Genomic DNA, 25,617 nt, shown 5'->3' on the forward strand with positions numbered 1-25,617 from the left:
CTTGGTTAGGATAAAGAACTTCTACCATTCTTATGAAATCTTAGAAGGTTTTCCTGGAATGCTCTGTAGTCATCCATTTAAAAAGTTATATGAGAAAACAAAACAAAACAAAAATCTACATTCGAGAAGAAGTTCTTTGCACTCAAATCTGTTCTTTTATTATTTCTTAACACAAATAGATGAAGGCTGCTGAATACAATGGTTAGATGTGCTTGTTTCCTTGTGCGAGCCACCTTTGGGTGAGGCCAAGCAAATGCTTAGGAGAGAATCAGAAGCACAGACATAAGAGAAAAGATGAAAAGAGTGTAAAATGCATTTCTTGTTGCTGGTAGTGATGATTCAAGTAGAACAAAAAACAGGCTGTAGCGTCAGGAAGTTGAGGGCACAGAAGGGAAGGAGATCAGCTGGGAAAGGGGACCTGGATTTGGGGTCTACTTAACCCCCATAAAAGAGAATTAATAAATAAATCCAGAGATTTAAAGCAAGAATAGGATACCTAGAAACTTTTTTTTTCTTTCATTTTAATCCTGTGTTAGACTTCTCAAGAAATACATAGTTCACTCAATAATAGCATCTCTGTCAAATGCACAATAAAACTTCATATTTCAAAACAACATTGCGTTCTTTTGATTGACAAAACTGAGAAGAAAAAAGAATACTGTTTTAGAGTACTGGAGTGTCTGGTCCTTTATGTTTTGGCAGACATGGAAAACTTCCATGAGATTGGAGACATTTTCCTCTTGGGTTTAAACCTGTAATAAAATGTTGCTGACAGACTAATTATAAATGTTTTATATAGTTTGTGCATATGTGCTCTTCTCTAAACCAATTTAATTCCCATTAATGCTAATCTGGTTAATGCCCACTCACAGAGGAAAGGAGCACTCTTAATAAACTATTGATTTATTTGAGCTATTTAAATGGGGAACAGGCAGAAACAGATGGGAGAATAGAAAAAAAATCACTGTTTTACCCATATCTGCATTTCTTAGAGTATTTTCCAAATATTAATGAATATTATATTATAATTGGTATAAAGAGGAAATGGGGAAAAATAAAGTGACAAAGTGACAGCCCTCCCTCCACCCATAAAAAACTGAGGGCCTTGTAAATAAGATGATTTTTTTTTTAGTTCTAGCTCCAAGGTTAGAAATAAGATGTTATAAACAGAGGCAGACTTTCTTTGTTAAAAAAGAGGTTAAAAACTGAGGTTGATATTTGCAAACTCTTACTGAAGTGGGTTTTTCTTTAAGAAAAAAAATAAGGTAATCAAAACAAGAATAGGTAAATTCTGTCCCTACCACAGCTTGTCCTGCTCCTAGTGTGAGTAGCCACCTTGTTCTCCATGCAACAATCCAGTAATTCCCCTCACTTCAATTCAGTCGGGATTTCCACCTCTTGGGGTGCTTTAGCAAGCCAAGACTGCCTCTTAAAAGAAGTTGTGTCCAGGACAGAGTCGTTTCCTTGACCACAGCTGTGTAAGATGTCTGAAAGCCATAGGCTTGCCTAGAATTCAAAGCAACAGGAAACCCTCCCCAAACTAGCCAAGCATTTCTAAAGGATGTCTGTGCCTTTTCCATTCTCCCTGGGAAGAGTGGCACAAAACAGGGAATAAGTGGAAGATGGAGTTTTGTCAAGGGTCCACCATCTGGCAGTAAGATACATCACTTAACCTCCCTGATACTCAGTTTCTTTATCTGTAAAATGGGGCAAATAGCCTTCCTGATCTATGTTGTTAAATCACAGCTGAGTATAAGGATCAAGAAAGATGTAGTTGAAAACACTGTGATATCCGAGAAGTGATGGGTAACCATACAGAATTATTAATCAGGAAAAGGTTTAAGAAAAAGTGGCACAGGAACAAAATTAAAGGGAGAAAAACATCAAGAGAGATATCAGTTTTATCTGGGCTGTGTTAAAAAAGAGAGTGAGCTATACTCTCAGGAATTTCTTGAAAGTTTAAATGGTAACTGACACTCATACTTCATAACTGTGCACCTAAAACATAAAATAAAGATGGAAAATGGAGATTCGTGCAGGTTTCCTTTTTTATCGAAACCTTTGCGGTTGGTTGTTCATGCCAATGAGGGTGGAGAGGAGAACAATCTCTTTAACATTCATGGAAAAAAAAAATACTGAAACAAAATATCGGCAGCGCAAATATTAAACTGCTTTTTCTCTACCGATTGGTAAAAAAATATATTATCTTCTGATATTTTCTTTTTCTTTTTAAATTATAAGTTCACCCGTCCCAGCCGAAGTCGTGGCCCGTCATCTGGTAGAACTTGCGGTTGAAGGGCCGGTAGAAATCCCGAAGCTGCCGCAGCACCTGCGCGTCGATCTCGGGGTGGGGTCTGCCCTTGGTCTTGCCCAGGCAGTGGGGGCGGCCGCTGCCCTCTGCCTTCTTGAGGCAGGGGAAGCCCTTGGTCTGGTTGAAGTAGAAGTGCTTGTCCGAGATGATGCGCTTGAGGCCCAGGAAGTCCTGCACGCGGCCCAGCTCGCCGGCCGGGTCGCGCACCAGGCGCTCGCCGCTCACGAAGAGCATCTGGCGGGCGGGGAAGTGGCGCAGCCAGCGCTCCAGGTGCTCGGCGTACAGGCCGATCTGGATGGCGCTCCACGAGCGGTCCACCAGGCCCGCCGAGCGGTTCCGGAAGGCCAGGCTCTCGAAGCTGGGGATGTCGGGCCGCTTGGAGAGCGTCTGCGTGTAGTCCGACACGGCCCGCGTCACCGGGTCCCGGACCACCACCAGGAGCTTGGTGTCCTTGGACATGGCCGAGATGCGCGCGGGCGCCTCGCGCGTCACGAAGTAGCTGGGGGTCTTCTCCATGGTGATCTGGCCCTCCAGGGTCCTCGGCATCAGGTCCCTGCGCGGAGCAAACAGACCAGGGCGGGTCAGAGGTCACAGCTTTTTGGCCACACGTCTCCAAGTCAACACTTATTTAAAAATTGATTGTTAATGGGAGGTTAATTGCTATACAATGTTGTGTAAATTCCTAGTGTACAACAACGTGAATCAGCTATAGATATACACATACCCACTCCCTCCACCCACCCCTTTATCGCACCCATCGGCCCCATCCTACCCCTCTAGGTCATCACAGAGCATCAAGCTGCAATGTCAACACTTTTAATCCTGGCTCCATCTAATTACAGTTGTAGAAACATGAAAAAAAGCAAGCCGAATTTCAGAGCTGAGAGATACAGGAACGTCCCTCTGAAGCTTGGAGGTCAGATATTCTCTAACCACCTAAGATGTGAAGGCACCTTAGTCCAGAGTACAAGGAGTAGGAATCGACCTTCTCTGAGATCCTCTCCTGGTGTCACCTCTCCCTTACTTTCTGTCGCATCCAGCTTTTAGAGGGTCCTGAACATCTGCCATGAGAAGCTCAGGTCCCTGGGTGGAACAGAAGGGCACATGAGAGCCTGGAGCCTGACTGCCTTCCCCAAATGGGCTCTGTGAGCTTCTTTCTAGGAGAGCAAAAGTCTTAGGCACCCAGAGCCAGGCGGCCTGAGTTGAGGTACCAATCGCTCCCCTTACTAGGTATGTGACTGTGGCCTCGGAGAAGCTGCACAGACCCTCTGCACCCCTAGATCCTCGTGGATGTACTTTACGGGAAATAATAATACTATTTTGACCTCCTATGGTTGTTGTGGTGTTGTATAATATTAAAGGTATTAATATACCTCGACAGGTTAGAAAAGTGCCTGGCACAAAATAAGTGCAATGTAATTTTTTTATAATCATCAATCCACAAGGCTGTAAGAAAATAACCTTGATCAAAGTCTTTTAGGTGAATTAGAATATTGTAATAAACACAATTATACAGCAGTGAGATGGTGTTAAAATACCCTGAGCCCTTTCTGTGGTTTTCTTATAAACAAATAAATTATAGTCAACATAATATCATTGTGTAGTACACAAAATATTTCTCTTTATAATTTCTGAACTTTCCTATAACAAACAAGACATTAAATAATCCATCTTTTATCATCTAATAATTTGAAATGCCACTGTTACAATAAATATCATGGTCTCTATTGTCATGTTGTTACTATCATGTTATAGTAATATATTTTAATGTACATCAAAGTAAATTCTGACTCTGTTGTTCAAAACATTCTTGATGATTCTTGTCTGTTTATCCTTCCTGACAAATGTTAGAATCACTTGTCATGTGGGGGAAAAAAAATTCCTGTTGGAGTCCTGTTGGAGAGATTGCTACCTAGTTCAAGCATGAGAAAGGATGGGTTTCAGAGCCAGTCCAAAAGTATAAGCAGGTGAAATAAAACCTATGTATTTTTTGAAAAGTGTACTGCCATTAAATCCACTATTTATCATAGATTTGAAATATGTATCTGTATGTTGTTGTTTAGTGGCTAAGTCACGTCCAACTCTTTTGTGACCCCATGGACTGTAGCCCACCAGGCTCCTCTGTCCAGGGCATTTTCCAGGCGAGAATCCTGGATCCCTGGGATCTTTCTGATCCAGGGATCAAATCTTGTGTCTCATGCACTGGCAGGCAGGTTCTTTACCACTAGCGTCACCTGGGAAGCCCCAAGTCATCTAATACTGGTGCTTTTGGGGGTTGAGGATAAGAAAGGGACTAGAATCTTCAAATACATTTACAGTTTCTTCTGTGGTTACTGTTTTTTTGCAATGATCTGCTTCATCTTTGGTAAATTTTGTCAATTAATATTTTTCTAAAAATCACCCAGTTGAGTAGTTGTAGTTCTATGCCCTGTCTCAACTATAATTTTGTGGAGTTTTTTCCTTTCTTTCTAGTTTGGTAGATGACTTTTCAAATTTACTTATTTGCATTTTACTTTTTTAATGACATTTATTATTTTTCTATTCATGCTTTGCTCTTCCAATTTAATTAACTGAATGTTTAGTCATCTCAAGTAATAAAAACATTTTGACTCCTAGAGGAGAATATAGGCAAAACACTCTCCGACATAAATCACAGCAGGATCCTCTATGATCCACCTCCCAGAATACTGGAAATAAAAGCAAAAATAAACAAATGGGATCTAATTAAAATTAAAAGCTTCTGCATAACAAAGGAAAATATAAGCAAAGTGAAAAGACGCCTTCTGAATGGGAGAAAATAATAGCAAATGAAGCAACTGACAAACAACTAATCTCAAAAATATACAAGCAACTTATGCAGCTCAATTCCAGAAAAATAAACGACCCAATCAAAAATGGGCCAAAGAACTAAATAGACATTTCTCCAAAGAAGACATACGGATGGCTAACAAACACATGAAAAGATGCTCAACATCACTCATTATTAGAGAAATGCAAATCAAAACCACAATGAGGTACCACTTCACACCAGTCAGAATGTCTGCGATCCAAAAATCTGCAAGCAATAAATGCTGGAGAGGGTGTGGAGAAAAGGGAACCCTCCTACACTGTTGGTGGGAATGCAAACTAGTACAGCCACTTTGGAGAACAGTGTGGAGATTCCTTAAAAAATTGCAAATAGAACTACCTTATGACCCAGCAATCCCACTGCTGGGCATACACACCGAGGAAACCAGAATTGAAAGAGACACATGTACCCCAATGTTCATCGCAGCACTGTTTATAATAGCCAGGACATGGAAGCAACCTAGATGTCCATCAGCAGATGAATGGATAAGAAAGCTGTGGTACATATACACAATGGAGTATTACTCAGCCATTAAAAAGAATACATTTGAATCAGTTCTAATGAGATGGATGAAACTGGAGCCAATTATACAGAGTGAAGTAAGCCAGAAAGAAAAACACCAATGCAGTATACTAACACATATATATGGAATTTAGAAAGATGGCAATGACGACCCTGTATGCAAGACAGCAAAAAAGACACAGATGTATATAACGGATTTTTGGACTCAGAGGGAGAGGGAGAGGGTGGGATGATTTGGGAGAATGGCATTCTATCATGTATACTATCATGTAAGAATCGAATCGCCAGTCTATGTCCGATGCAGGATACAGCATGCTTGGGGCTGGTGCACGGTGATGACCCAGAGAGACGTTATGGGGAGGGAGGTGGGTGGGGGGGTTCATGTTTGGGAACGCGTGTACACCCGTGGTTGATTCATGTCAATGTATGGCAAAACCAATACAGTATTGTAAATTAAAATAAAGGAAAAAAAAATTATTACAAAAAAAAAAAAAAACATTTTGAAGCTACTATTTTCCCTTTAAGCACAGACTTGATCAGATTCCCCAAACTTCAACATGTACTGTTGGCCATTTGCATCACTTCACAAATATTTAGTAATTGCACTTGATACTTTTCCCTTTTGGTCCAGGCATTAGAATTGCTTTTACTTTTATTAAATTCTGATGGTTGACTTGCTGGTTTCATTCATAATTTTATTATTAATTTCTATGTTACCTTTGTAATAAAAAATGCACTGTGTGTTACATGAGTCTGCTTTTGTTCGATTTCCTGTAATTTTATTCCTCTTGTATACTTGCTAATTGTATATTATGAAAAATTTCAAATATACCCCAAAGTAGAGAGTACTATAACATACATCTCACATAACTTACATCCAACTTCAAAAAGCAACGGACTGCCAATTTCATTTCCTTCCTAACCCTCTGTGTCAACTCCCCCATCACCCCAAATGAATTACTTTGACGTTTATCTCAGACATCATGTCAACTGCTTCACAAACAATCTGTTGCCATGTGCATTTATACCTGGCACAAATTCTTCAACATTCGTGGCAATAAGCCACTGATGCTGGCTTAGTTTAGTGATACAGATCTCCTCACCATTTGCTTTCTTTGATATTCTAGTCAGCTTATCTTTACTTTTCTTTTGGAGGAGAAATGATAATTAGATATCTGATTCCTGTTGCTTTTTTCCTTGTTGATTTAAGAAATCTGCAATTCCTTTTTCAGAACTTTTAACTGTGCCCCCATCCCCCATTTCTTAGACACAGCTGAAGGTCTGGGTAAGAAAAAGCAAAGACCAGGGAGGTCTGTGTTGACACAAGGGAGACACAGACGGTCAACTGCCTGTGTAATGCTGGGGCCACACAAAATCCAGAGTTTGTCACCGTGTACGTGTGTATGTATACATATTCACAGTGACAAAATCTGTGGATTCGTCACATATAGACACACATATATGGGCTTCCGTCAAGGCTCAGCAGTAAAGAATCTGCCTCTAATGCAGGAGACTTGGGTTCAATCCCTGGGTCAGGAAGATCCCCTGGAGAGGGGAAGGGCAGCCCACTCCAGTATTCTCGCCTGGGAAAGCCCATGGACAGAAAAGACTGGAGGGCTACAGTCCATAGGGTCACAAAAGAGTTGGACAAGACTCAACAACTAAACAATGACGACAACAACAACAACAACAACACACACACACACACATATATATATCCCCCTTCATGGAACTGAGAAGTCGGCTAGACCAACCTACTTTGGAAGCTAAGTTACACTTTTATAAGATGAGCCAGGAGATCTATACAGAAACTGTTGGACTATCTCAGGGAAGAAAATTGGATCAAATGTGTGAAAAAGTTCTGGACTGTAAAAAAGCACACATCAGACACCACTGAAATGATAAGGAGGAGTAGTCCATGATTCTTTTTAAGAGTCAGCATTCTTGCCTCCTTTCCTATCATCTCTGACTTTTAACCACGCGACCTCATATTTTGCCAGTAGAATAGAGATAACACCCTTCAGATGGGAGCTGCTGGTGGGCAATCTCAGTCTTCCTGCCCTCCGGCCCCAGGGAGAAGTAGACTCCCCAGCGGCCTGTCAGCAGAGATTACAGTCATAGATTGTGCCAGCCCAGAGGAAATATTACCCATATCCCTGAAAAAGAGAAATGCTATTTTAAATTATCTTGATAGGGTAGGAAAAAGAGCTATCCAAAGTAGGAGGAGTTTAAAGAGGAAACAGCTAAAATAGAATTTCAGAGGAAAAACACATTAATTACTGTCATCTTCAAGATGAGGAAAGTGGACGGGATGGGGAGTCCGAGGGAACCAGGGGCTTCCTTTCTTCATAAAGGAAGAAATGCAAGTGCAAGTAAATCCTTGATGAGGCTTATATTGCAGAGAATTGTTGCTTTGTAAAAGGACTCATCTCAGAATTCTTTAAATAGCCATCTCCCTTTTAAATTCTTAGATTTGTTTTCATATTGCAACTTGAAGTTTAATGCTCAGAAAAGAGCTCCTATATCACACAAAACAAAATGCACATATATGTTGGAATATAGTATTTCAAAGTGTTTAGGCGAATTTAGACATATTCCTTCCTTACCCGAGTGAAGCATGTACTATGACTGTTTCGTATCAGGGCTCAGCCTGGGACACACAATAGAAGAGCCACTCAAGCATGATGGGAGCTTCTCAGAAACACTGGGCAAGTGAGGGGAGCAGAGAGGTGAGCGCAATGAGAAGACATGTGGGTTTGTCTAAAGACCAGAAAAGCTGGGGTGCAGGGTGAGAAATTCCAGTGAATAATGGACAGAGTGGGTCCTCAGTTCAGTTCAGTTCAGTTCAGTTCAGTCGCTCAGTCATGTCCGACTCTTTGCGACCCCATGAATCGCAGCATGCCAGGCCTCCCTGTCCATCACCAACTCCAGGAGTTCACTCAGATTCATGTCCATCGAGTCAGTGATGCCATCCAGACATCTCATCCTCTGTCGTCCCCTTCTCCTCCTGCCCCCAATCCCTCTCAGCATCTAAGTCTTTCCCAATGAGTCAACTCTTCCCATGAGGTGGCCAAAGTACTCGAGTTTCAGTTTTAGCATCATTCCTTCCAAAGAAATCCCAGGGTTGACCTCCTTCAGAATGGATTGGTTGGATCTCCTTGCAGTCCAAGGGACTCTCAAGAGTCTTCTCCAACACCACAGTTCAAAAGCAGCAATTCTTCGGTGCTCAGCTTTCTTTATAGTCCAACTCTCACATCCATACACGACCACTGGAAAAACCATAGCCTTGACTAGACAGACCTTAGTCGGCAAAGTAATGTCTCTGCTTTTGAATATGCTATCTAGGTTGGTCATAACTTTTCTTCCAAGGAGTAAGCGTCTTTTAATTTCATGGCTGCAATCACCATCTGCAGTGATTTTGGAGCCCAAAAAAATAAAGTTTGATGCTGTTTCCCCATCTATTTCCCATGAAGTGATGGGACCGGATGCCATGATCTTCGTTTTCTGAATGTTGAGCTTTAAGCCAACTTTTTCACTCTCCTCTTTCACTTTCATCAAGAAGCTTGTTAGTTCCTCTTCACTTTCTGCCATAAGGGTGGTGTCATCTGCATATCTGAGGTTATTGATATTTCTCCCAGCAATCTTGATTCCAGCTTGTGCTTCTTCCAGCCCAGCATTTCTCATGATGTACTCTGCATACAGGGTGGGCCCTAGGATGCCTTAATGTCCAGGCAAACAGGATTGGCTATTCCATTCACTTCGCAGGAGTGAAAATAATTTGGAGACATTTTATAGTAGAAATGGGTAGGATAAAAGGGTAGAAACTAGAATTACAAAGAAAAATTAGAGATGCTTATTTGTTTTCTCCTGAAGATGTCAAGGAGAAGAAGGAGTTTCACAAGAAGGAGTTTCACAAGCAAATGAAGAATTATTACCAGGTGCGTGGCACACTTTTGTTCTTTTTTCCCAAAGAAAAAAAGAAGAATTCACCATAGCCGAAGAGTAGAAGCAACACAAGTGTCCACAGAAGGCTGAATGGGCAGACAAAACATGACCTAGCCATACTGTGGAATATTATGCAGCCTTAAAAAGGGAACAGAATTCTGACACCTGCTGCAACATGGATGGGCCTTGAGGCCTTTATGCTGAGTGAAATAAGCCAGGCTCAGAAGGATACAGACTGAGGGATCCCACTTGTGTGAGGTTCCTAGAGGAGCTGAATTCACAGAGACAAAGTAAAATAGAGATTGCCAGGGCTGGGGGCAGGGGGAGGGGGAGTTTGTATTTGATGGGGATTTTAGTTTTGCAAGATGAAAAGAGCTCAGGAGAGTGACCACTTAGCAAGGTAAATGTACTTACTGCTACTGACCTGGGAAATGGTCAGTTAAAAATAGCTAGGATGGCCAATATTATGTCTATTGTAGCCTTATTTCTTTTAAAAAAAGAACTCACCCAGAAGACAAAGACATCAAATGGTATCGAGAGAGATGAATCAGACGGCCAGTTACAAAAACGTATACACTAGATGATTTCTCCTACAAAAAGCTCAAAAACAGGCAAAACCCACGTCTAGTGTTAGATGTCAGCTCAGCTGTTTGCCTTTGGTAGGGGGGCAGGGGCAGGATTAGTGACTGAGAGAGGCCACAGGGGCTTCTGGAACATCAGGAATACCCCAGTGCAGGATCTGGGTGCTGGCGACATGAGTGTACCGACCCTGTGAAACATCACTAAGTCAGATCCTAGGATCTGAGTCCTTCACTGAATGGTTAAAAACTTACAGCACATATAAAACCAATATAGTACTGTAAATTAAAATAAAGGAAAAAAAATTATTACAAAAAAAAGAAAAAAAAAGGGCATTATCATACACATTAACACATTCACTACAACCTAATTCCTTAATTTACCTGATTCTGAATCTCTTCCCTTCATTTTTCTCAAAAATGGCTTTTTTACAATTAACTCTTTGAATCAGGTCCAGATAAGGTTCACCTAGTGCATTTGATTGATCTTTAATTTCTTTTAATCTAAAATAAATCTCTTTTGTTGTTGTTGTTACTGTTATGCCATTTTTTTGTGGAAGAAACTAGGTTGGTTCCCCTTCCCCACATTGTGGAGTTTGCTGACTGTATCTTTGTATCATATAACATGTTACTCTTTCCATATTACCTGTAAGCTGGTAATTAGATTTGGAGGCTTAACAATTCTAGTAATCATTCAGATTTTTTTTTTTGTTATTCATAGGTAGTATATCGTGCTTCCTGTTCACATTTGGAAAGATGTTTGTTTGATTGTCCTCCTGTGTATACCTAGAGTAATTGATGGGGTCATGTTGGCATAGCCCTCTGTTGTCAAGTTGTGTTCCCCCATTTGGCCAATAGAAATCCACGGGGTGACTTCGGACAGTCTGCAGATTTCCAGTTCTGTCCACCTTTCATCTAATGGTCCTAATTTAACCTTAACTGATGAATGTTGCCTGAATCATTTATTTCACTATTGTTAACACTTTAAGAAGACTGAGAGACTTGTAGAAAATGAAATGAAAATTTTTGATTAAGAACTTTAAAAAAAAAAACAGTAAAAAAAAAAAAAAAAAAGGACCAATTTTCTACAATTCTCCAAGGAGCACATGGATTTCAAGAAGGGCATTTGCGAGACTTCCTTGGTGGCTCAGTGGTAAAGAATCTGTCTGCCAATGCAGATGACAGGGCTTCAGTCCCTGGTCTGGGAAGATCCCTCATCCAACTACTGCGGCCTGTACCCTGGAGCCCGTGCTCCACAATAAGAGAAGCCACTGCAATGAGAAGTCCATGCATTGCAACTAGAGAGTAGCCCCCGTCGCTGCAACTAGAGAAAAGCCCGTCAGCAGTGAAGACCCAGCACAGCCAAAAATAAGTAAATAATTTATAAAGAAGGGCATTTGCTAAACCAACTACATCTCCAATTTGTGGAAGTTCAGTAAATAAAGGGACAAGGTTTGAGCTCCCATCTCTAGGAACCAGTGGTCTTCCCAGGGACCCCTTGCGCCTCATCCCGGGTAAGTTATCAGAACAGGAGCTGCCTTGCCTCTGTCCCAGATGAGATTCTCCCAGCACTTATAAGCACCTCGGAGTTCACAGTGTCACGGAGGATGTGTCTCTACAGTGTGGACACAAGCACAGAGATAGCTGAAGAATGTGGTATGCTTGCAAAACATTTATCAATGGTTTTCTCCCGTAAGATAAGCTAGACATTATGCTCCAGTTTTTCGGAGGAAGAAACTGAGATTTAGGCAGGAGAAGCAGCAGGTCCAAGCTACCATGGCGGTCTGTGGGAGAGGACGGATGGTCCTCCCAGTGCCCGTGGCCAGGTTATCCCTGTCGCACAGGATGAGAGAAAAGTCAGCAGACAAGAGCGATAGGAAAAGGACATGCAGAAGGTGCCTTGGATGGAGCCAGTTCGATGGAGGCAGACCCAGAAAACGTGAGAAAGTTACCCCATACGGTGGCTGTGAAGAGGCTGAAAGGCCCAAATTGAACACAGATGAAGGAATTTGTCTGTTTGAAACAGGGGAGCTGGGTGAAATTAGACTGAAAAGGGGAGGGTGTGATTAATGTCAGTGAGAGATTAAATCTGAGTCAGCGTACAAGTCGGGATGGATCAGGAAAGCCCTGCAGGTAGTTAGATATATCTGGGGAGGCTCTTCCAGTGCGATCCCAGCTTGAGGAGCTGAGGACCTGGGTTAGGGGCTGATAGTGAGGAAGGAAAAGGTGGTGAGAAAGGGAGGAATACTGATGGGGGGACGTAGGGGGCCACACAACTGACTTACAGAACGAACAGAGGAGACGTTTTCTAGGAAGATCCCAAAGTTTTACAGGTGGAAAATGATAGAAACTTTACTTTTAAAAAGCCCCCCAAACAGATAGCTTAAAAAAAAAAAAAAAAAAGCAGTTGTGCTGCATAGCCAAAGGAACTCTGCTCAATGTTATGTGGCCTCCTGGATGGGAGGGTTTAGGGGAGAATGCATGTGTATGGATGGCTGAGTCCCTCTGAGGGTCACCTGAAACTGTCACAATATTATTTGTTAATTGGCTATACTAAAAAAAAATTTAAAAAACGAGACCATTGCTACACTCATTTTTATTTAAAAAATAACTAATGGAAGAAATACATCACTTAATTTATATAATGAATAAATAGAAGATACTGAAGAATCTTTCACATGAGGAAAAAAAAGGATTTCTGCCTAAGAATTCTAATGGAGTCAAAAGACAACACATGATTGCTTTTATCCTAAAACAAGGCTCAGATGGATCATACATCTCCATGAAGAAAATGGAGTTTCATAGGAAACTCAAAACTGGGAGTAGAAGTGTGGATTCAGCTTGGATTCTGTTGTTAAAAGCTATGTGACCTTAAGTGGATCACTTAACTTCTCTGGGCCTTGGTTTCTTCATCAGCAAAATAAGACCACCGTCTCCCATGTCTCAGAGGCCATCCCAGCTCTAAGGTTCCATGTATGTTCAGGGCTTCAACTCATTAGTAACCTGTCAGATTGAAAGTTCCGCCCAGCCTCGCACTTGCTGATCTCTTCTGAAGTGTGACTACCAATCAAATAAAAAGATTTTTGCAAATCATTAAGCAGGGCAACTTGGCATCAACAGAATTGATTTCAGGATCAATGAGGTTGAAGAGAATGCAGCTCCAGTAACGGACACCAAGGCAAAGTGCTGAGGCTGGTTCAGATGGAGGCTGTCTTGGCATCTCCCTGGTGCCTGGAGGCAGCAGAAAGACCAACCAGTCCATCCACCAGCTGAGTAATCTTGCTGCCTTCAGGAAGACAGGGACAAAGGAGACCCACCTCTGTACCTGCTTTTTTCTTTTTTTGGCCGTACCATGCAGCATGTGAAATCTTAGTTCCCTGACCAGGGACCAAACCCTGGGAACCAAGGGAAACCCATCTCTGCACCTCTCATCCTCTGTGGCCAAAACAGCAAAACAAGATGTCACTGCTAGAAAGTCAGATCCACAGAAAAGGACAGTCAGGAATTACCAATAACAGACCAATAACAGGCACAGAACAGTCAAGAATTCAATTCCAAGTGTCTTAGGAAGAATATGATGAAGACAGAAGCAAAAGAACCCATACTTAGCATTTACTGTAGACCAAGATATATTCTTTCTTGCAACTCACAACAGTGAAAAGCTAGAATTACTGGTGTAATTTCTCAGAGGAGGAAATGGGATCAGAGAGGTAACAGGAGTTGTCCAAAGACAGACAGTAATGAGTGAAAGGGACAGAATGAAAATCCAGGTCCATTCTGCCCCAAAGCACACACTCCTTCCACCTTCCTGGACCTGGGCAGCCAACCTGGGCAGGGGTCTGTTGGCAGATGGCAGATCCATCGCTGACCTTAAGTCACAAAGAGGGAATATTACAGGCACTACTTCCCTATGCATCTCAAGAGCGTGAATCATTCTGCCTGGAATCTTGCGAACAGGTTACAGACACTGCCTGTTTTTCAAAGGCTTTCTTCTGTAGGAGAAGGACCTGAGTTGTAAGGCAAAGGTAATTTACCTTGAGAAATAAATAAATCTGGCCCATGTACACATACATTTTTTTCCCCCTTTTAGTCTCTGCAACCAAACAGAACTGTGTGTCTGTTTCTGGAAACCTCCGGCAGCAGGAAATTCTAGGGAAAACATGCTCTTTTCATGGCAATGGAGTGAAGGTGGTTCCCAGGGGACCCCCGATGGTGTGAGCCAGGAGCAGAGGAAGCAGAGTAATCCCCGTGCCGCTGGGCCTGCGTCCCCCGGGCCAAGGGCAGCTATGGCAATATTTCTTTTCCTGCTGGCATTATGTGGGACCTCCACTCCAAACATGCCTTCTGAGGCTGGAAAGAAAACTCCCTCTTGCTGATTTTTTTGAGTTGGCTTCTGTAGGAAAGGAAGATGTATGGTTTTGGAACCGGCTCCCACAATGATCGAACCTCGATGTGCAAATCTGATAAGCAAACTGTCGACGAGATATCCAAGCATCAGACTTAAAGGCGGATACATTTCCCAGTGCCCTGAAAGCCAGTGTTCCTTCTAAACATCTGAACAATCAAGTAGAGAGACAGAAAGAGATGGTTCTCATCCTCCACGGGCTTATGGACAAAGGAAACCAGCTTATTTCAAGAAAGCAACACAATGTTCCTTGGCACTGCAGGGGAGGAGAGCGAAGTCAAGGATTCTTGGTTGATAATGTGGGGGAGCCTCATGAAAGGGCAGAAAATACATCTGGATCCAGGTCATGGAGAAGGGCAGTCCTGAAGGGGAAGAGGCAAGGGTTATCTGGGATCATAAATTCAATCCATAATCCTTGATGTCTGTGTGGGATCTCAGAGTTTCCCAAGCAATTCTATAATTTTTCTCATCTATGGACTCTTAGGAAATACAAAAATAGACCAGATCTTACAAGGCTCATTTCTCCACCCTCTTATTTTCTCCTTCTAAGTTTACTTCATTGGGAAACTCATGTGTTCATAAGATTGAAAATATCCTTTCTAACCTCATTTACAGCATCCTAAACTCTGTTTTATTTCTTTTTAAAGTTTTTTTTTTAATGTGATCCATTTCCAAAGTCTTTACTGAATGTTACAACATTGCTCCTGTTTTACGTTTTGGTTTTTTGGCTGCGAGGCATGTAGGATCTCAGCTGCGGGACCAGGGATTGAACTCACACTGCTGCATTGGAAGATGAAGTCTTAACCACTGGACACCAGGGAAGTCCCCAAAACTGTTTTAAAACGGTGTCTGGCTCTTGGGAACTGATGTACCTCTTCCAAAGTCCTCTCAAAATATCAAAGAATACCCAGAAAGAAAGCCCTAACCCCATTAAAAGCTAGACTTAACAGACCACCTAATAATACTGGCAGAATCTATAAAGACAACCAGAGTCTAAGAGAGGACCTGGAAAAAGATAGGGACTTTCCGCCTGTCCACAGTGGGTCTATCTCTGGACATCTGGTGTTCTTTATGCATCAGGCTAGGAAGGGATGATCATTATTCTGTCCAGGTGCACAGGTTTCAACACTAAGGGAGACAGTAAAGGAAGGGAAGCCTGGCATGCTGCAGTCCATGGGGTCACAAGGAGTTGGACACGATTTAGTGACTGAACAACAGAAATGTCTTAATGTTTCTAAATCTAGTTATAAAAAATGACCACAGAAAACAGTATTGGAGCTGGAGTTATTGCAAAGAACTGACTCACTGGAAAAGAACCTGATGCTGGGAAAGATTGAAGGCAAGAGGAGAAAGGGACGGCAGAGGATGAGATGGTTGGATGGCATCACTGACTTGATGGATGTGAGTTTGAGCAAGCTCTGGGAGCTGGTGATGGACAGGGATGCCTGGCGTGCTATAGTCCATGCGGTCGCAAAGAGTTGGACATGACTGAGCCACTGAACTAAACTGAACTGACAGAAAACAGAGATAAACTGAAATTAAATTAGGATCTAGAGCCTAAATAAGATTTATAAACTCTTAGAAGTGTGTGTGTGTGTGAGAGAGAGAGAGATTACAGAAAGACAGAGAGATCAAGAATAAGCTGAAGAAAGTCAGAAAAAGACAAAGACAATGACAATTTGATATCACTTATAGGTGGACTCTAAAAAAAAGGACGCAGATGAACTTATTTACAAACAGAAGCATACTCACAGACATAGAAAACAAACTTACGGCTACCAAAGGGGAAAGGCTGGGGGAAGAGGGATAAATTAGGTGTTTGGGAGTAACATCCAACACCTACTATATATAAAATAATCAGCAAGGACCTACTGTAGAGCACAGGGAACTATACTCAATATTCTGTAATAACCTACATGGGAAAAGAATTTGAAAATGAATAGATATATGTATATGACTCATTTTGCTGTACACCTGAAACGAACACAGTATTGTAAATCAGCGATACTCTTGAGTGCTCAGTTGTGTCAGTCGTGTCCAGCTCTTTGCTACCCTTTGGACTGTAACCCAGGGGAAACATGCCTGCAAGAAGAGAGTCAAAATACAATCTCTCCAAGTGGATGGACAGCAAGGTCCTGCTGCATAGCACAGGGACTGTATTCAGTACCCATCATAAAGCATAATGGAAAAGAATACATGTATGTATAACTGAGTCGCTCTGCTGTATCGCAGAAATGAGTACAACACTGTGAATCAACTATATGTCAATACAGACTTTTAGATATATACAGATGCATCTGTATATCTTAGCCCTGAAGCATACGAACTTGCTTCAGTTGTGTCCGTCTCTTTGGGACCCTCTGGACTATAGCCCACCAGGCTCCTCTGTCCACTGGATTCTCCAGGCAAAAATACTGGAGTGGGTTTCCATGCCCTCCTCCAGGGGATCTTCCTCACCCAGGGATTGAACCCAGGTCTCCTGCGTCTCCTGCATTTGTAGGCGGATTCTTTACCTCTTGAATCACCAGGGAAGCCCCCAACCATATTCCAATATACAGTAAACCGCCCCCCCCCAAAAAAATGAGCTGGAGAAAAGGAAGCAGATAGACTGTGCTCTTGTGGGGGCAGAATCACTGAGGGATAACTAGAGGGAGTCTCAAAGCAAACCCCCGAGCCAGCCTCGTGGTTTCACAGAGGCAGGAACCTCTGAAAAAACCCAAAGCTAGATAGACCCAAGACTTGGCTTAGACCCTGCTCACCTGAGCCCTGATTCACTGTTGTCTCCACGATTCAAAATTCTTCTCAAATTCTAGAAATACAGCGAGCTCTGGGTTTGACCATGCTGAGGTTTCAACTCCCTAAACAATAAAGTTCATCCCTGCAGGGGAAAGTCCCTTGTGGTCCTTTTGAGGCGGGAATGATGCATTAAATATGAGCCTCGATCAAAGGAAGGGCTGTTCTTCATCCTATCTGGTACTTTTAACCATGTTCCAAGATCAGCCATCCAGAGGAGATGTGGAATTCCTCGTGGGGTAGGCAGGGCCGGGGCTGAGGGTGGGGGCAACTCTCCTAACTCTAGCCATAGCCAGGGCTGCAGCCACGGCCAGAGGCACGCACACCCCCAGTTCAGCTCATTTTGGCTCCAGACAGGCTTTTATAAACGACTGGTCTGAGGGCTGTCAGCTTCTGTGCGGCTGCAGACAGATCCTCTCATCAGCCTGGAATTATCAGCCCTTCGCATACGTGCCACTACAGATAAGGCAAGAAATGTGCTTTCGTGGCTTGAAATTGACAATCTGACAGTAGAGCAGCGGAGACACGTGGGGGCAGGATGAGAAAAACCTTGACATTTTAGAAAGCCTCTTTGTTACATTTGGATAAGGATGCATTTTTTGTTGTTGTTGGTTTTGGTTTCCTTGATTTCTGTCTGTTAGGTTCTGGACACAGAGAGGGTGCTCCACAATATGCCTGCCAAGTTTATTTATTTGTATGTATTTTTGGCTGCTCGGGGTCTCCACTACTGTGCATGGGCTTTCTCTAGTTGCGGCGAGCAGGCTTCTCACTGCAATGACTTCTCTTGTTGCGGAGCACGAGGGCACTCGGACTTCAGGAGTTGCAGCACATGGGCCCAGTAGTTGTGGCATGCGGGCTCTCGAGCACAGGTTCAGTGGTCACGGCACATGGGCTCAGTTACTCCTTGGCATGTGGGATGTTCCCAGACCAGGAATCAAACCTGTGTTTCCTCCATGGGCAGGCGGATTCTTTACCACTGAGCCATACCATAGAAAGTGAAAGTGAAAAGTAAAGTCGCTCAGTCGTGTCCAACTCTTTGCGACCCCATGGACTGCAGCCTCCCAGGTGCCTCTGTCCATGGGATTTTCCAGGCAAGAGTACTGGAGTGGGTTGCCACTTCCCTCTCCAGGGGATCTTCCTTACTCAGGGATTGAACCCAGGTCTCCTGCATTGCAGGCGGACGCTTTACCCTCTAAGCCACGAGGGAAGCCCACACTATAGAAGTCCCTGCCTTTAAAGTTCAAAGCAGGAAAAATCAATGTGAAGCTGTAATTTTTCAGGGTCTGGGGCCCTGGCCTCCCTGGAAGTTCTTTCTGAAGTGTGCCATCAGGACCTGCCATCAGCTTCCCTGGGTTTGAGCTGCAAAAAATGACCTACGTTCTGTCTCACTAAGAGAACTTCCAAAATAATCTCTCTCTGGTGACACGAGACCAATCTCCAAAATCATGGTATCATTGTGAAGTGAGGCAAACGGACAAAACCAAGTTCGGGAGAGCGATCAGTGAGGGTTCACAGGTCCACTCCATCGACGAGGTTGCCACCTGTGCAGCCCAGGAGGAGAAAATCATGGCTCCAACAGGGACCAGGCAGCCTGCGGGTCAAATCCAGCTATTTGTCTCAGTAGCGAATAGTGAACACAGAGCCAGGTCCTTTGCTTACGAAGAGTCTGTGGCTGATTCTGAACTTGGACGGCAGGTTGAGTACTTGTGACAGAGACCAGATGGCCTGCAAAATCTAAACTATTTATGATCTTGACCTTTTCAGAAAATGTCTGCTGACCCCTGCTTTAGGTCATTATTGCCACCAGAACAAAATTATCATAAAAATCTTGACGGTAATGTAATTAGTATTTTGCTGGAATGAAGCATGAGAAATGAATTGTACTGCAGAAGATGTAATTGCTCATGATGTGTGTGTGTTTCCATTCATTACTCACCCACACATCGCTGGTCCATCCATAGATCCAACTGAGCAATAACAATTAAATCGAGTTACCTCTGGTATTTTGCCTAAACTTTCAGACACATAAAAACAATAGATTTAAGCATCATTGTTTTTTGTTTTGTTGTTATTAAGCAGTATTTCAAATTCAAGTATTTCTTCTATCAAAATAGAAGAACAGAATATATTTTGTTTAACTGTTTATTAGCTTGGTTTATCACTTTGGAAATGTTTAGACGCATAGGATGTTTAGATGTTGTCTAGGGACCTGTTAAGCACACAAAGAGGATGTACCAGGCCTCAGAGAGGTCATCACAGAGAAAAAAGGCAGACAGACAAAGCTTTGACTCCAAACAAGCCTGAAGGGTCCCCAGGAACTGGACTTTCGAAATGAAGCGACTCACAGGGAGGCTCTCCACCGCAGAGATGCTGCAGGCGTGTCGCCACCACCTTCGTGTGATGGAGCAGGAAGGAATCTCCCCTCCTATCAGTTCAGGGACACAAACCACCGCAGGTTGCAGGGTGTGATCCCAGAGGAAAACAGCAGCTTTTCAAAAGACCTTTTTTTTTTTTTTTGAACTGCACTGGGGTCTTAGTTGCAGCATTCAGGTTCTTTAGTTCTGGCATGTGGGAGCTACTTCCCTGACTAGAGATCAAATCTGGGCCTCCTGCCGTGGGAGCACGAAGTCTCAGCCACTGGACTGCCAGGGAAGTCCCCAAGGCCTTGTTTAAAAATTAAATTAAAAAAAAATTTTTAATGTACACATTGAAAAGGTTCATTGTGGAAAACTTGGTTTAGAGAAGCCCCAAATTCTTCTACATTCAGATGTAGTATCTTGAAGTCTATCCATCCAAGGCTATTCTATGCAATTCTTTGTTTTTTAAATGCAATTCTTTATAACACTTGTGAAGTGAGATCATTATGTATGTAAACCATTCTGAACTGCTTTTGCGCACTTAGAAATAGGAAATTCCTGACCTTAAATACATACTGACTTAATTTTAAATGACCATGTAGTAGGCTATGATATGAACTGCGACGAAGCGTTCAGAGAATTCCTTACTGTTGGCTACTTAGGTTGTTTCCAAAGTTAAACATTTCATTCATGTTTAATTATTCCCTTGAAGTAGAAGGGAAGGTGTGTATATTTTAAAGATTTTTGAATCATACAGCAAACTGGCCTTCTATGAAAGCATTTAAACTTTATCTCTGAATTTTAATATATTATTTTAGATATCTCAGTTCTACTTCAATATATTAAAGTATGTCTTCTAATGCATTCATTTATACTGTGTATTATGAATATTGCATAATTAATGCCAATAAATATATGGAAATAATTTTAAAATATTTAATACTTATGTTTTAAGCCAGTGAACATCTTCCCAGACATTTATTAAGAATGCTATTTCTAAAGACATTTCCTGGTTATGTATTTTGTCCTATTATTTTCTACTGAGATGCCTTTTTCTTAGATTTTATTTCCTTTATATTGATATAAGGAGTCTTTCAAAACACCATCTGATGTCAAGAAATCACACTGACATTCTTGCCATCTTCCCATTTCAAACACATGTAATTCACAGCACATGTTCAATAACTATTTGTTAAGTGAATGAACAAGTAAGTATCCGTTGAATTATTATTGTATGGTTACCTTTAGTTTTGACCCCAAGTGTAAGATTTTTATTTCGCAAACCTTTGTCAAGTGTCCACTTGGGTCAAGCACCCCACCAGAAAACGGAACAATGAGAATCAGAAAGACAGCAGCCCTGCTCTCAAAAAGCTTGCCCTCTTGACAGAAAGACAGAATAGCAAAGGGGTTTGGGACAATGACTGTAATAGGAGTGCTTAGATGTTCAGCGAAGGACCGGATCTGCCTAAGGGATTTAGAGAAGGCTTCACAAACACAGTGGTGCCTCAGTGAAGACTGGAGTAACAGCACAGTTGCACACAGTATGAACCTGAGACCCTGCAGGGTGGGGGTGAAGGCAGTCATCAGTGATGTTACATGCTGCTGCTGCTGCTGCAGCTAAGTCGCTTCAGTCGTGTCCGATTCTGTGCGACCCCATAGACGGCAGCCCATCAGGCTCCTCCGTCCCTGGGATTCTCCAGGCAAGAACACTGGAGTGGGTTGCCATTTCCTTCTCCAATGCATGAAAGTGAAAAGTGAAAGGGAAGTCACTCAGTCGTGTCTGACTCTTCGCGGCCCCATGGACTGCAGCTCACCAGGCTCCTCCGTCCATGGGATTTTTCAGGCAAGAGTGCTGGAGTGGGGTGCCATTGCCTTCTCCAGATGTTACATGCAGATTCACTTTTTCATGGGTTTCCCTAGAGCTTATCAGTCAAGTGGACCAAGGAGCAGGATTTTAGAAGAAACAGGGTTTGAAGCATGGAGGCGCAGAAGGTGGTGATTCAGGGAATTACAAGTGGCTCAGTCTTGCTGGAGGATAAAACAGGAGGGATTCCATAGGTTCAATTTACTGAAACAGCAGTGTCAGTACAGAAAACTTTATGCAAATGTGTGTCTACAGCAGCACCATCTCAAAATACCCAAAACAAGAAACAATTTACATGTCCATCATTAGGGGACTAGGTAAAAACTGCATATGCTATCCAAAAAACACTGTGCAAGGTTAAAAAGATATAACTGTATGTTTCAAATGAAGAAAGATCTCCAGTGTCATATAAGCCATAAAATGAAGATATTATCTCATATGTGTAAAAACAGATGATAAAAAAACACTCGTGTGTTAAAGGATGTTTCAGTGATTATTGGTCTGAGTGTGTTGATGGCTCCGATTCTTGGTCCCTCACACTTTCCTTGCCAATTGCCATGACTTTTACAGCTTTTTCGTCATGAACATGGAATCTATTTTCCCATGACGGGATGCTGAGTTCAGCCAGGTGGCTTGCTTTGGTCAATGAGCATTAACATTGTATAGTTATAACATTATACAATGTTATAGTTATACAATGTGTAACATTGTGTAGTTATTTCAAGAAGAGGTTTGAAAAACCTCCTGCATACGCCACTCATTTGTCTGGCCGCCACTGTGAGGTCATGTCTGGATGAGCCTTCTGGAGGGTGGACAATAAAGAGAACAAAGTTCAGTTACCCAATTATCCTAGCTAAGCCTACCCAAGACCAGCCTTCAGCCAGCTGATTCCCGAGTCATGTGGGTAGACCCTGGCAAGATCAAGACAGTCATCTGGTCGACTCACAGCTGACCACAGACACGTGGACATGTGAACAAGGCCAGCTTAAATCTCAGGCCAGCCCAGACCAGAAGAACCCTGCAGCCTTGTCAAACAAGCATCCATATGTCTCTGAGGTCTTGTGGTAATGTTATGAAACATGATTTTAACCATAATAACTGACATGATGTACTGGTATATAATATGGGCTTACCAAAAATCTGGACAGATGCTCACCAAACTATTAACAGGTTAGTGAGTGGAATTACTGATCAACGCACATGTCCCAACACGAAAAGTATTGCTGTACCCTCTAAGAAATAGAATTGCTCCTTCTGTTTTGACTCATCTTCCTTAACTTATTCATTCTTAAAATACTTTTATTTATTTATGACTGTGCTGTGTCTTCATTGCTGCAAGGGCTTTCCTCCAGACGAGGGGCTACACTCTAGTTCCAGCGCAAGGGCTTCTCATTGGGGCGACTTCCCTTGTTGTGAAGCTCGAGCTCTAAGGCGTGTGAGCTTCAGTAGCTGTGGCTCCCAGGCTCTAGAGCGCAGACTCAGTAGTTGTGACACACGGGCATGGTTGCTCCCCAGCATGTGGGATCTTCCCAGCCCAAGGATCGAACCCATGTCTCCTGCATTAGCAGATGGATTCTTTATCACTGAGCCACCAGAGAAGCCCTAACTCAGTCCTAAAATGCCAAAAGCAGAGTAAATAAGAAAATAGACCCCAATCCCAGATGTCTTAAAATGAAGTCTACATGGTGACAGCACTGGTTTGGTTTGCAAAATGTTTTGAATGGCCAGCATTGGTGCCTGTCTGCAACACTGATGGTCTGGACATGAGTGAAGCAGCCATTTAACCTTTATTTTAGCCTATTTCTTGGTAAGGATGTGTGTGGCTCCTGTTGGGGGTGGGTAAGGCTGTCAAGATAATGCTTGTGTCTCCTAAGAATGGGAAAAGCCATGATGAGAAACTGTTAGAGCTGCCTGAGATGCTGCACACACGAGCAAACAAGCTGAAGGCGCTCAGTATGGTGAAGCTGATGATGTGATGCTGATGCGATGAGGCTACTTTTAGCCACAGAAATGGCCAACTGCTATATGATCTCTCAGTCCATCCTAAAGGAAATCAATCCTGAATATTCATTGGAAGGACTGACGCTAAAGCTGAAGCTCCAATACTTTGGCCACCGGATGTGAAGACCTGACTCATTGGAAAAAGACCCTGATGCTGGGAAAGATTGAAGCAAAAGAAGAAGGGGACGACAGAGGATGAGATGGTTAGATAGCATCATCAACTCAATGGATAGGAATTTGGGCAAACTCCAGTATATAGTGAAGGACAGAGGAGCCTGGCGTGCTGCAGTCCATGGGGTCACAAAGAGTCAGAAATGACTTAGCAATTGAACAACAACAATAATATAATATCTCAGACTCCTTGAGCTTGATTTAGTTTGGACTTTCAGATGATGAAAGTAAGAGAGATCTTTTGTAAACACCTAGATACTCATGTATATAGTTATTTCATTCCCTTCATGCTGACCGTTTGGGAGAAGATATTGTTATTATTTAATCTTCATCAAGTCTAGAAAAAGAGCAAGTCACTAGACACTCATTGATTGGGCTGGACTGTTCTTCCTATTAAGCTTCAACAAATACTGTTAACTGCCTTCAAGGCATTTAAAATAACCATAAAATTCAAAGTATCAGAAGACCATCCCCTGGTATGAAGCACAGAACTTGGAGGTGGTTGGATGGAAAAATACTGTGAAAATGGGTCAAGTTTGGGACTAGAAGCATCTGGTTCCATTTCCTAATAATTATGTGACCCATAAGTGTCTTAATTTCTTGGTGTCTCAGCTTCCTCTTTCATTTAATGGAAATAATGAAATAACCCCATTATAAAAATCAAATTCAGTTACTTACTGCTTTCAAAATGCTAAGAAGCCGGCAAAAGACCTATGAAGAACTGACTAACATACCATTGCTGTTGGCACTCTCCATAGTTCTTATAATCGAAAGTTTTGACTTGTTATTAAGTCCCCTTTCCCTAATATGCCTTTAATGTCTAATTCGGCTTGGGTGAAGATGTAAAGAAATTATTCTAACAGGACAGTTCTGTTATCAACCAGTTCTCTTCAATCCATAGTAAGTTCAAGGAGAAACAAAGCTTTACATAAGATAGCAGTCCAACCATGCATTTAAATATTACAAAAGCCTGGCTGGGAGACACACAATAATTTGCCCAACACTGGTGGCGCCAGTGGTAAAGAACATGTTTGCCAATGCAGGAGATGTAAGAGATGCAGGTTCGACCCCTGGGTTGGGAAGATCCTCCAGAGGAGGGCATGGCAACCCACTCCTGTATTCTTGCCTAGAAAATCCCCATGGATGGAGGAGCCTGGAGGGCTATGTCCATATGGTTCCCAAAAGTCGGACACAACTGAAGTGACTGAACATTACTAATCAAATAGGATAAAGAAATCCAGGGCCCTACGCTCTGAGCCAGAGCAGCCTCTAAAATACTTCCTAACCAGTGCACATCTGTAGAACCAATCCATAGTGATTACAGCTAACAACGCTGGGTACTTCGCTGGTGGTTCAGTGGCTAAGACTCCAGGCTCCCAAGGCAGGGGGCCTGGGTTTGATCCCTGGGTCAGGGACTAGATCCCACATGCTACAGTGAAGATCTAAAATCCCAAGTGCCACCACTAAGGCCTGGAAAAGCCAAAATAAATAAACAAACAAGAATGCTCAAGAATAGGCAACATATTTCCATTTAGATAAATAAAACGCATCACTTATTCATAGGAAAACTAGAACCACATTCCTCTAGGCTGAGTTTGCTGACAGCTTGGTGAGGCCCTCTCACACCTGCCACCCAAAAGCAACATCATCTGCTTCCTTCCAAATTCTCCACCACTTTCATGCATTCTGCTGAACCATTCCAGTCCCACTGGAATCTTTTCTTCCTACTCAGGAGCAGAGGGCACACCTCCCAGGCCTGGGCTTTGGTGTTTCCAGTCACAACCACCTCCTTCTTGGCCGAGTGGGTCTGTAGACTCTATTC

At 42.6% G+C, this 25,617-nt stretch overlaps 1 protein-coding gene across 1 annotated transcript in view; it reads right to left on the reverse strand.

Moving 5' to 3' along the window:
* Positions 1-205: 205 nt before the first annotated feature.
* HS3ST3A1 (heparan sulfate-glucosamine 3-sulfotransferase 3A1) overlaps positions 206-25,617 on the reverse strand; it is an 85,908-nt gene continuing 60,496 nt past the window's right edge. The window contains exon 2 of the mRNA XM_068976884.1: positions 206-2,864. Coding sequence (XP_068832985.1) covers positions 2,243-2,864 — 622 coding nt within the window. The 3' untranslated portion in view covers positions 206-2,242. The remainder of the gene's footprint in view (positions 2,865-25,617) is intronic.

Source organism: Capricornis sumatraensis, chromosome 8 (genome assembly GCF_032405125.1).
Source record: "Capricornis sumatraensis isolate serow.1 chromosome 8, serow.2, whole genome shotgun sequence".
NCBI classification, from domain to species: domain Eukaryota; kingdom Metazoa; phylum Chordata; class Mammalia; order Artiodactyla; family Bovidae; genus Capricornis; species Capricornis sumatraensis.